This window comes from Emiliania huxleyi, assembly GCF_000372725.1.
Source record: "Emiliania huxleyi CCMP1516 unplaced genomic scaffold EMIHUscaffold_24, whole genome shotgun sequence".
Lineage (NCBI taxonomy): Eukaryota > Haptophyta > Isochrysidales > Noelaerhabdaceae > Emiliania > Emiliania huxleyi.
Window position 1 is genome coordinate 456,851 of NW_005200250.1, and position 11,941 is coordinate 468,791.

At 65.9% G+C, this 11,941-nt stretch overlaps 3 protein-coding genes across 3 annotated transcripts; 2 read left to right on the forward strand and 1 right to left on the reverse strand.

Annotated features, from left to right (window-relative positions):
* Positions 1 to 259: 259 nt before the first annotated feature.
* On the reverse strand, positions 260 to 1,388 carry EMIHUDRAFT_205503 (hypothetical protein; the record flags this gene model as incomplete). The annotated part of the gene is made up of 4 exons (XM_005778832.1): positions 260 to 325; positions 414 to 507; positions 707 to 882; positions 1,047 to 1,388. 4 exons carry the CDS (start codon positions 1,386 to 1,388, stop codon positions 260 to 262), a joined length of 678 nt encoding a protein of 225 aa, XP_005778889.1.
* Positions 1,389 to 2,663: 1,275 nt separating this feature from the next.
* On the forward strand, positions 2,664 to 3,583 carry EMIHUDRAFT_205504 (hypothetical protein; the record flags this gene model as incomplete). Its single annotated transcript, XM_005778833.1, has 2 exons — positions 2,664 to 2,980; positions 3,052 to 3,583. The coding sequence occupies 2 exons, from the start codon at positions 2,664 to 2,666 to the stop codon at positions 3,581 to 3,583; spliced, it is 849 nt and encodes a 282-aa protein (XP_005778890.1).
* A 3,442-nt stretch (positions 3,584 to 7,025) lies between these two features.
* EMIHUDRAFT_64581 (hypothetical protein) lies at positions 7,026 to 8,240 on the forward strand (the record flags this gene model as incomplete). The annotated part of the gene is made up of 1 exon (XM_005778834.1): positions 7,026 to 8,240. The coding sequence occupies one exon, from the start codon at positions 7,026 to 7,028 to the stop codon at positions 8,238 to 8,240; it is 1,215 nt and encodes a 404-aa protein (XP_005778891.1).
* Between the last annotated feature and the right edge of the window lie 3,701 nt (positions 8,241 to 11,941).

Genomic DNA, 11,941 nt, shown 5'->3' on the forward strand with positions numbered 1-11,941 from the left:
GACGCCCATTGTAGGTCGTCCGTCAAAATATCTGAAGATCCGAATGCGGGATTCTCCCCAAACCTTGCTCAGCTGATCCAGCACGAGGGACAACTGTCCCCGCCCTGCACGAACTTGGTGTGAGGGATCTTCAATCCTCGACGTCAGACTCTGTGAACCCGAGACGACACGCCGCACCGTCCACCGACCCCCGGCGCCGCGGCGGCGGCGCCCCGGCGGCCGCGCCACCCAGTGTGGTCATTTGAGAGTTCCGGGTTATTTACAAGCGCCCCCCAAAAATGGCGGCCACAAATATGGCCATACGACGCAACCCAAGGCCCAAGCCCTAGCCCGGCTAGCGCTGGCGCGCGCGGGACACAGGAGGTATCGATCGACAGGAACTCAGAACCAGAGAATGACAAGTTACCGGTCACCGCGTTTCGCGCGATATACAGAAAGATTTCTGGTCGCCTCTCGGCAGCCCACGCCATTGCCGCCAAGGCCAGCAAGGCCTGCGGCTGGCTGAGCCTGCGCATAGCAAAAGTGTCAAGCCCGCGATCACTCTGCTCCATCACCAGGCGTTGCCTCCTCCGCAAGTGGAGGGTCGAAGACACGGAGCACGCTCCCTCGCTTCTTCTCAACGGCCCACCTGAGAAGGGTGTGTAGATTGAGGGTCGCGAATCGACAAGGGTACCCTCCTGCGGGCTACGTAGTTAGTTGCACACACTTTTTCGCAGTATTGCCTGAGTTGTCCTCGACGTCGACATCTGCGCCCTCATCGAGGAGGATCTGCACTGTCTCAGCTCGGTTTGCGTATGACGCGTGAATGAGGGCCGTCACTCCATCCTCGTCGCGCTGATCGATGATGGATTTTGCGCCCGCAGATAGCAGGTAGCGCGTCACCTGTAGGAATTTGAGCGCTCATTCACTGCGCACCTGGTGCTGGCCTGATATCCAAGCTGTGGGCGAGACTAGCTGAACAGCTTTTCTCGTAGGATTCCTCGACGAGGCGGCGGCGAAGGCGGAGGAGGAGCAGTGGCAGGGGGCAGGGCGCAGCGGTAGCACACCTCTGGATCTCGACAGCCCGCGGCCCAGTGCAGCGGAGTGAGGCCCATCTGGTCGGTGACGGCAATCTCGGCGCCTTTCTCGACCAGCAACCGGGCGCAATCGGTTGCTCCTGCCCCGCAGGTTAGGTGTAGAGGCCTCAGTCCCTCTGTTCCCGACTGGAGGAGGTTGGGGTCGAGGCTCTTCTCGTTGACATAGAGCTCGATCTGGACACGGTTGCCAGTGGCACAGGCGACGAGGAACTTCTTCTGTTCTTCGGTCAGTTCCGCCACGATTGGCGCCTGCGCGGGCTCAGCATCGGCCGCCTCCTCGTCGGCCGCCGGCTCCTGGGGCTCCTCGGCCATCACTTGCGTAACAGTCGAGAACTCTGTTTTTTAAGCTTAGCCTTCGATGTTATGAAACAAACGCAAGGCGGACATGGCATATCGCTCTCGGGCCCACAGACCTCCCGCACACTCGCCGCACACCCGCCGCCCCCGCGCGCGCCCCGCCCCGGCCGGGAGAAAGGGGAGTGACAGTTTGGGATGGCAACAGAACGAGTATGTTGAGTCCTGGCTCAACAACGCAGAGAGAAATGAAAGCTGTCCGGCTCCCAAGTCCGGCTCGCGCGCCCCGACTGACCGATCTACCGCACTGAACACTTTCGCCCCCTCGCTCCCAACCCATCCACCCCGCCCCGGGCCGCGCCGCGCGATCTCGGGCCGCGCGATCTCGGGCGATCTCGGGCCGCGCCGCGTGACCTCGGGCGATCTCGCACAATCTCGCGCAATCCCGGAGCTCCACGCCACGCCACTCCACCCCACCCCACCTCACCCACCGCCGCGCCGCGCTATCTCGGGCGATCTCGGAGCGTCGCTCGCGCGGCGTCACACCTGCTCAAAAAAGGAAGGGCCTGGTTGGAGCCACGGGGCTCACGAGGACGTGCTCGCTCGGTTCTCGCCGCCTCGCCCTGCGCCACTTGGGCCGGTGAGGCGGCGCCCCGCGCGGCGCGTCCCTCGCCCCGTCACGCCGACCCCTGCGCGCACCGCTCATCTTCAGCCCTCTTGGGGTTACTCTTGCGCTCACGCAGGGGAACCCGGCGGTACTCCCTTCCCCCCACCTCCGACGGGTTAGGTCGGTTCTGCGCCCCTTGGCGCCTGTGCATGTCCCGCGTGCCCGCCTGCCAGGGCTGATGCCAAGGCCAAATCAACAACATGCCCGGCTGATGCCAGGGCCAAACCCACTGCCCGGCTGGTGCCAAGGCTCAATGACTCTCTTCTCCGTCTCTTGCCCCCCCCCACCCAGACAGGACTGATCCGCATGACACACGACACACTCTCTCCTACTATCCGACAGACGCTGCTTGACCGACACGGGACGCTCTGACAGGACACTACTGAGACGACTACCTCTACTCCCTACCGCTACTACTCGACTGGTGCTAGCCTTCGATGTTATGAAAAGTTTTTTATTCGCGTGGTTTCTTTAGGTTTCTTGTTGCCAACAAAGAGAGAACTCACACAAAAACAGCGAGTTCGTAAGGCTGCCTAAGAGCTCCATAACTGGAACCTTTTTCGAGTTACGTTGCGCATTTTCTTTGCAAGCGGAAGCGCCCGCCGATCGCCCCCGCCCCGCCGGCCATGGGCGTGGCGGCCGAGTCTGCGACGTGCAAGGCCCTCGCAGAGCAGCAGTGCGTCTTCATCATTGCACTCGGGCGCACAGGAAGCTCCCACCTGCTCCGATTGCTCAACAGCATCGACGGGTACAGACTCAGCGGCGAGACAGACAACGCATGGATCTATCTCGGTCGCTTCCTGCAGTGGAGTGGGAAGGATACCACCCAACGCAGGCACCTGGGAAGGCTGGCTGCCGGGAGGGGTGGCACAAATTACAGCGATGCGATCTGTCACGCGCGACGGATGATGACCCTGCTGCACAACCCGCTGCCTCGAGCGAGGTGTGCGCCGCTGGACGGGCGGGCGCCGCTCCCTTGCTGGGCCGTCATTGACCGGCCAGCCCTCTGCGCAGGGTCTTCGGTTTCAAGGAGATCTACTCAGACTTGGTGCGGCGGAGCTCTGCCCACTCGGAGATCTTCATGCACGGCGTCGAGCAGATCCGGACACTGTTCCCGCGCGCCAAGTTCATTTTTCACTGGCGGCGCAACACCTCGCGCATTGCGGCCTCCGACTTTTGGCAGCTCGAGCGGCAGAGCGCTGTGGCGAGGCGCAATTTTGAGCGCCTGGTCGGGCGATTCCGGGAGTACGCAGCGGCGCACCCGGACTACACCTACGAGACGACCCTCGAGGGCATCACCAACAAGAGCGACCCGCGCCAGCTCGAGGGCCTCTTCCGCTTCCTCGGCGAGACGCTCGTTCCACGGCTGCGCAAGATGGCTTACCGACGGGGCGGGATGCGTGATTGGGTGGAGGAGACGCACACCCGTAAGATCAAGCGCACCCTCGAGAACGGCTCTGTCGTCTACGACTTTGTGTCCTATGCGTGGCGGCCTGAGGAGCTGATGAGGAGGAGGGGCGGTGGCGCAGGCGATGGCGGCGAGTAGATCGCGTGTCGTGTCCTAGGGCGCGGGGCTACATACACGCAGGGCGCCGGCGGCGGGAGCGTCGTCGCAACACCTCGGACGTCGCGCGGAGTCCGGAGGGACCGGCGACGCGACGAGTCCGCGCAGCGCCGTCGAGCCGCGAGCTGTGCCTCAGGGCTCAGCCTGTGCGAGGCTGAGCGGTCGTTCGGGCCGGTCGCACGACGCTCTTTGCCCTAGCTACGTGAGGTGGAGAAGAGAGAGCTGCCGATCCGTGTTGTAACCCCACGCCTAGAACCCCAGAGTCCGCGCCCACACCGATCACCGTCCCCCGCAAAAAAAACGAAAAGATTTGTATATAGAGAGTACAGTTGTTTTCCGTCACTTAGCAATCAGCCCCAGTTGTCAGAGGGAAATGGCATGATCATGAGGCTCACATGCACATACACATGTGTACACTGCTCACTGGTACCTGGCGGTCGAAGCGGGCGGCGCTCTCCCAGACACCTGCCCCAAGGCGGCCCCAACTCTCACCCTCGACAACGCTGTCGCTCAAGATGCTGGACGTCTGTGGCGGAAGGCCGCTGGCCGTATGCTTGCCATGCACGGCATGCCCCTCCTTCGCATGCACATCATCGCCCTCCTACAGCCCTCCCGCCCCGCCCGCAGCCGCCCCGCCCCGCCGCAGCACCGCAACACCGTTTTGCCGCCGACGCAACTCTGAGCACCACAGCCCTCCTACAGCCCTCCTCAGCCCGCCGCCTCAATCTCCTGCCGCCTCGCGCCACACCCCCGCTGGCCTCCCTGCCCGCCCCAGGCGGACGGTGGCCTCTCTCAGGAGAGCATGGCAGGAAAGGACAGGCGGCGGAGGAGTCGGGAGGAGGAGGCGGCGCTCACATCATCTCCTTGCTGGCGGGTGTCTTGCCGAGCCGGCTCGCCGCGCTGTTCCTGCCTCCCGCGGCCAGGTAGGGCGCCACCCTCCCTCCCCTGCGAGTTGGAGGGGGTGGTGTGCAACGGGTCGGCGGCGTCGGAGGGGCCGGGGCTGTGAGGAGGCGATGGAGAGGAGGTGCTGAGACGGGTCGCGCACCGCTCGCACTCATCGCGCAACGCGTAAGCCCGCGCCCACGTCTCGCGCCACGTCGCCTCGAGCGCGGCGTGGAACTCCTCAAACGTCGCGTGCTCGGACGGCCGCACCTACACCACACCCCACGCCTCCTCCTCAAGTCTCTCCTCAAACCTCCCGCCTTCGGCCCGCTGCGGCTCAGGCGTGCCGGCGCGGCGGCGCGGGCGCGGTAGAGGGTGGTGTTGTACGAGGCGCGCCCGTGCCGCTCGTTGACAATGCGCTCCTACGGCGACGAGGCGGAGGCGTCTTCCTCCCTCCTCTCTCCGCGGCGGCGCACTACTGCCTCTCGGGCCCGCCTTGTTGGCGGTGATGACGACGAGGGCGTCGCGTCGGCTCTCCCAGATGTTCTTGAGGCCGCCGACGCCGGCGAGGGCGACGGGGAGGTCGGAGCCGGGCGTGCCTGCCCGCCGCGTGCCCTCGGGGAAGATGAGGTACCGATCGTGCGAGCGGCACATGTCGAGGAGCTGCGCCCGCGACGTCTTTCCACGCTCAATCATGATCACGCGTGAGCAGAGCCTGCCCAGCACGCCGGCGAAGCAGGTGACGGCGACGGCGGCGAAGCGGGCGACGACCGCGCAGTGGCCCTGGTACGGGTCCACCACGAAGTCGCCCCACGAGCGGTGGTTCATCAGGAGCACCCCGCGGAAAGATGTGATGCCCGGGATGGCGAGGCCGTCGGCCGCGCCAGTGGAGGCGCCCGTGTCGGCGTCGAGTATCCGCACGCCGTGACCACGCAGGTACATGCAGCACAGCGTGTCCCACGGCGTCACCAGCCACAGCGGCACCTCGTAGCCCGTGAGAGCGAGGATTGCCCTGGACGTCGCCCAGATGAAGAGCGCCACAAACGGCATCGGCAGGCCCCAGAACGCCTGGTCCAGAACCAGAAAGAGCATGCCAAGCGCAAACCAGAGTCCGCTCGGCTTTGGCTCGATCGGGGGCGTGTGTACAGCAGGCGCGCACATCGTCGATGGCCGGGTGCAGACGAGAGCCGGGTGCGAGAGCCCCGGTGCAGGACGACGAAGGAATCGCGCCCGCAGCATCGCGTTGGAAACTATTTTTTCCTTGCAGAGCTTGCTTGAGCACTTGAGCACTGGATAGGGCCGATTCCGCGTGGTACGGGACCCCTCGATCGTCTCGCCCTCCCTCACTGGTATGTTCATTGGGGGGGGTCATAACAAACACGGTGCAGGATCGAGGTGCACGCTGCCGAGGCAGTGTCGTCCCCCCTCTCCCCGACGGCGATGGCGGTGTGACCGATCGAGCTACAAGAGGAGCTTGTTCAGCAGGATCTGGGATAGTCTGGCGCACTACCTCACTGGGCCTGAGACCGCCGCGACAGCATCCCATCACCCCTCCGGGTTTGTGTGGTTGATCAGCACCACGTGCTCGTCAGCAAGAGCAAAGTACGTGTGTACGACGCCAAGGAGGCGGCTGGTGAGACCGTCACCATCGGTATGCGGAAGGGCGACCAGCTTGCAAACGGATCGAAGGACATTCCGTGCGAGCACAACATTCGTCACAACGGCACCATGTATGCGGCGGCCAACATGGTGGTCCGCGCACGAGCCTGCGGCAAGCTCGTGCTCGGTGACAAGGCGAACCCTCAGACGACTTTCCATCTCAACGAGGGGCACGTCACCGACATGTGTGAGATCGGCGGGGACCTGCAGTCCCAGCGCGATGTCCACTACGAAGTCAAGGTCAAAAGAGCACAAGGCTCAAGGGACAGTACGACGCGCTCCATGTCAAGAACGGAATCGTCAAAATTTGTCTCGTCGAAAGCCACAGGGCGGCATCGCGCCGCCAACCAAGAGAATCATCTTCAACTTCGCCAAAGAGGTCGGCAGCCCGAGCGCCGTCGCCCGCACCGACTACGGCACAGCCTCCGGCAGCGCCCGGGCGGGGCTTCGCCCAGCACCACTCGCAACAGCTCTCGCGCGCCGCCGTCTGTGGCGACGCGCAGAACATCAACAACGCGCAACATGCGTGTCGCGCACTCATTCATGACCGGCCTCAATGTCCCACCCCCTGCGCGCGGGCCTTCTAGGCCCGCCCCAGGGCCTCCAGGGCTCGCACCAAACCCACACTCACAGACCACTCCGCGCCGTGCCGCAGGGTTCCAATTTTTCCGGGGCATGGTATGGTACCCTCGCGGCCCAAAGGGTGGGGGGGTATGGTCGTGACCGCCCATCCCCGGTCTCCGGGAGGCTGGGTCTGTCAGCAGGCGGGGGGGGTATGGTCTCGAGGTGGGTCGCGCCCAACCATACCATACCCCGCAGAAAGTCCAAACCCAGCAGCATCGACCAGCGCTTGGCTGGTTGATCCGCACGGCAAAGCGCGTTTATGACGGCCTTCGCCATCCCGCTCGCCTCTGCGACACTGCTACCTGCCACGCCACCTGGCTTCCGCTTCGAGGTCCTGCACGAGTCGCGCAAGCCCGGCTCGCGAGCGCGCGTCGGCCGCATCCACACGCCGCACGGAGTCATCGACACGCCAGGCTTCGTTCCCGTCGGCACGAACGCCGCGCTCAAGGGCATGACGAATGCCCAGGCGGCCTCCTGCGGCGTGCAGCTGCAGTTCTGCAACACCTACCACCTCATGGTGCACCCTGGCGTGGAGGTGGTCGAGGCGGCGGGCGGGCTGCACCGCTTCATGGGTCGACCCGACGGCCCGCCGCTGATCACCGACTCGGGCGGCTTCCAAGTCTTCTCGCTCGGCAAGGAGACGAACGACGACGCGCCGGAGCTCAAGCGACGTGCGGCGGCGCGGGGCCGCAACGCGGGCACGCTGCTCTCGATCAGCGAGCGAGGCGTGCGCTTCCGCTCGTACCGCGACGGCACGGTCCTGAGGCTGACGCCCGAGTCCGCGGTGCTCGCACAAAAGTCGCTCGGTGCCGACATCATCATCCCGCTCGACGAGCTCCCTCCGCTCAACGTGACGCGGGAGCGGCTGGCGCGCTCCGTCGAGCTGTCGCACCGTTGGATGACTCGCTCGCTGCACACGCACCTCGCCGACCCGCGCCAGCAGGCCATGTACGGCGTGGTGCACGGCGGCACGGACCGGCAGCTGCGAGCCCACTCGGTCGAGTACCTCTCCGGGCTGCCCTTCGACGGCTACGCGGTCGGCGGCTCGCTCGGCAGGGACCGCGACGAGATGCTCGCGCTGCTCGGCTACGTGCTGCCGCTGCTGCCGCGAGAGCAGCCGAACCATGTCCTCGGTATCGCGGACCCGGCCTCGGTGGAGCGCGGTGTGCCGCTTGGCGCAGACACCTTCGACTCCTGCTTCCCAACGCAAATCGCGCGGCACGGCACTCTGCTCACGGCATCCGGCCGAATACACATCGGGCAGGGCAAGTACAAGTCGCAGCACGACTGCCCGATCGACCCGGAGGCAGCCTCGGGCGCCGACTGCTGCGACGGTGTGTCGCGCGCGTACATGCACCACCTCTACAAGCAGCGCGAGCCGCTGTACGAGACGCTCGCCTCGATGCACAACGTCCGCTTCATGATGCGCATGATGGCCACGCTGCGGGAGAGGATCCTTGCGGACGATTTGTAGCGGACCCGGCACGTGCGCAGAGAGGCCACGAAGATGTACTTCGAGGTGCATAGACTCGGTAGAGCTCGCGCCTATGCGGGAGGGCTCCGGTCGAGAGAGGTTTTTTCAGTGTCAACACTCATCTTCAGACGACACCGACGACCGAGCGGACCCACACGCACACGACCGAGAGATTGCGTCAGGTGCCACTGGGTGCCCCCACGCGCCACGCCGCCCCGCGCTGCACTGCGCCGCCCAAATATGAAATAAATAAAACGGTCAATCTCTGAGACGAGCAGGTGTATTCTTTTTTTGCTTGGGGCGGCCAGCATGATGAACTTCTGCAAAAACCTGACCGGCCCCTGCGGTTTCTCTGGTAGGACGGGAACGAGATGATAGTAGGGAGTAGAAGAAAGCAAAGAGGAGCCCTGCGCACGCACGACTCCGCAGGAGAAACCCCTCCCCAGACAAAACACAAGGGAGAGGTGGGTGGGTCACAGAAAACTGCGGCCGCCAGCGACTGAGCGTCTCGCTGGCGGACGGGGAGAGGAACACAAAGGGACGTCCGGACGTCCATCCACTGGGATGAGAATACTGGAGATCTGAGGTCGAATCTGCCGATTCCACAGCCGCCCACAGGAGCGCCGCCTCAACACGGGGTCTCGGCTCTATCGAGCCATGCTAGCTCCAGCCGCAGCCCCACCCGGCCGCCCGAGGGTGTTCCCGCAGGCAGAGAAGACCAATCCTGGGGGAAGTAACCTTCTCTGGTAGGACGGGAACGAGATGATAGTAGGGAGTAGAAGAAAGCAAAGAGGAGCCCTGCGCACGCACGACTCCGCAGGAGAAACCCCTCCCGCCCGTGCTTGCGCAGCGCAGCCTCCTCCTCCCTACGCGCAAGCTGGGCATGAGGATGATGGCGATTATGTCATGGCGTTGACGATCGCCAGGCGGCAGAGAGCGTTGGCGCCGGTGCCGTGACCATGCATGAAGGGGGCGGAGAGGCGGCGTGCCTATCGAGGGTCACAGCCGTTACGAGGAAACAAGAATAAGATGTATAACCGCCGTGACGAGAAACAAGAATAAGATGTCCATTGCGTTATTAAAAAGAATAGCCCGCCTGATCTCTCTGATGAGTGCCCCCAAACGACCAAGCTCATCTCTCTTGAGTGGCCCTGGCCCCCAAACGCCGAGCTCATCTCTCTGAGGCCCCCCAAACGACCACAGGCAGCGGATGGCGGACGACTTGGGCTACGTTAGCCCGGGGTCGGCCGAGAGCGCAACGGGTAAGACCGGAGAATCGTCGCACGGCCGCCCAAAGCGCGAGGCACGTGCACCCTCACTCTTTGTTGCTGAGCCCTACCCCGGATGGCGTCCGAGCCCAAAGGCCGACGCAGAGGATGCCGCGAGGGCGGCCAAGGCGGCGGCTAGGGCTGCGGCAAAGGCGGCGGCGGCGGAGGGCGAGGCGGCGGCGGCGGAGGGCGAGGCGGCGGCGGCGGAGGGCGAGGCTTCGGCGATGGAGGGCGAGGCTGCGGCAGAGTCGTTGGCGGTGGAGGCAGAGGAGGAAACGGACGCGGAGTCAGAGATGGAGGTAGAGGTGGAGGTGGAGGACGGCGGCGACGGGGAGGACGGAGCCAGCACTCCCGAAGTGAAGGCGGAGGTTGGGCACGCGCCACGCAGCTCAGAGCAGCTCGGCGAGGGCAATCGCGGGCCGTCGACAACCGGCCGTCAGCGACGTGCGCCCGACCGGCTCATAGCGTCGGAGGACCCCCGCCGGCTCTGGTCTTGCAAGAAGCTCCAGCGGGGAGCGGACCAGGCTCTGGAGGCGTCGGCGGAGGAGGCGGAGGAGGGAGAGGAGGAGGAGGAGCCGGGGGAGGAGGAGGAGGAAGGGAGTGTGGGGTTCCCTGACTGGTGGGACCCGCATGCGCCCGCTTATCCGCGCGGCTTCATCAGGGCGTACGGCATCGCCAAGCAGCAGCCGCCCCAGCTCTTTGCCCGCACCGGCATGACCTTTGACCAGGCGAGGCGCGTCTTCAAGGAGGAAAAGCTCTTCGACAAGTCCAACTGGGACTCGAGCAGCTACAAGCGGTCGGAGCTCACAAACCTCATCGCCTCGTACAAAAGGTACTTCAACGCAGGCGTCTTCACGGGCGGACGCTGGCAGGCACTGGACACGGGCGGCGGCGGCGGCAGCGGCGGCGGCGGAGGCAGCAGCAGCGGCGGCGGAGGCAGCAGCAGCGGCGGCGGCGCGAGCGGAGGAGAGCCACGTGGCGCGTCAAAGCGGAAGCGGTGCGGCGAGTGCGCGGGCTGTCTTGCCCTGAACTGTGGCGAGTGCACCAAATGCCTCGACATGCCCAAGTTCGGCGGGCCAGGCGTGTCGAAGATGGTTTGCGTGCAGCGCCGCTGCCACCGCCTGCTGAAGCCGACGTGGCAAGAGCTCGCTTCTCCGCAGCACGAGCCGCACGAGCTCCTCGGGTGCCGCCTCCTCCGATACTTCAAGGACTCCGGCCGGTGGCACCAGGGCAGCATCGTCAAGTGGCTCCCGCCCGCCACCTCGAGCTCGCTCCCCACCAAGCCGGGGCAGGTCTCGGACGACACCGCGCTCTTCGGAGTGCGGCACGACGACGGCGACGAGGAGCAGCTCGAAGAGTACGAGGTGCGCGAGGCGATCGCTGCCTTTGAAGAGCGATGCGGCACGCCGCCGCTGCCGCCGCCGTCGCCGCCACAGCTGCAAGCGGCGCCCGCCCCGCCGGTGCAGTCAGGGGTCCTTGCCGTGGCCGCACAGACGGCGGGGCTGGAGGCGGCAGTCCGTGAGGGGTCGCAGCGGGTGCCAGGTGCCGCTTCCGCCGCCGCTTCCGCCTCCGCCCCCGCCTCCGCCTCCGCCGCCGCTTCCGCCTCCGGCGCCCTGTGTGGCATGATGGGCTGCAAGCTCCTGCGGAACCACAGCGGGGAGTGCATCGCTGTGCCGCTTCGGCCGCGGCCGCAGCTAAAGTTGCAGCCTCCGCCACAGCCTCCGCCGCCGCAGCTGGCATCGCAGCACGCGTCGCCGCAGCAGCCGCTAACCAGCCCGTCGCATGCGCTGCCGCCCGCTGCTGACACCGACCGGGTCGCCGCCTGCGGTGCGCAGACCGGCGCTGTCGACGGCGACGGCTCCGGCGGCAAGGGCGCCGCGGGGGAGGAGGCGGGGGAGTGGGGGACGCAGCAGCCGTACGACCAGGCGTTCGAGGAGGTGCGCGTGGAGTGGTGCGACGCGCTGGACGCTAGCCTGCTGGAGGCGGCGAGCGATCTGCTCAAGGCCCGCTTCCGCAGCAACAAGGCGCTCGTCGACCTGCTCGTCAAGAAGAAGGTTCGGAAGGGCGCCCACACGAACTACTGCGCCAACCCGACCGACCCGAGCGCTAAGGGTACACTCGAGAGCGCCTCCGACGTGGCGCAGCTCCACCTCGCCCTCGGCCTCGTCACCTACAAGGGCGAGCTGGTCGGGGCCGCCGCCATCAACCTCGTGCCGGCGTGCAAGCCCGCTAGGCGCGGCGCGATGTCCACCACGGGCGGCTTCTGGTGCGCCTCGGTGCTGCTCAAGGCGGTCAAGCCGGGCTTCGAGGGGCGCGGCGTCGCGCGTCGGCTCCGCCGGGCGAACGAGGCCTTCGCGCGCGCGCAGGGCGCTGGCCGGATGGTGGTACCGACCTCCGGCTCGTCGCGCGGCTGGTGGACGGGCACGAGTTCGC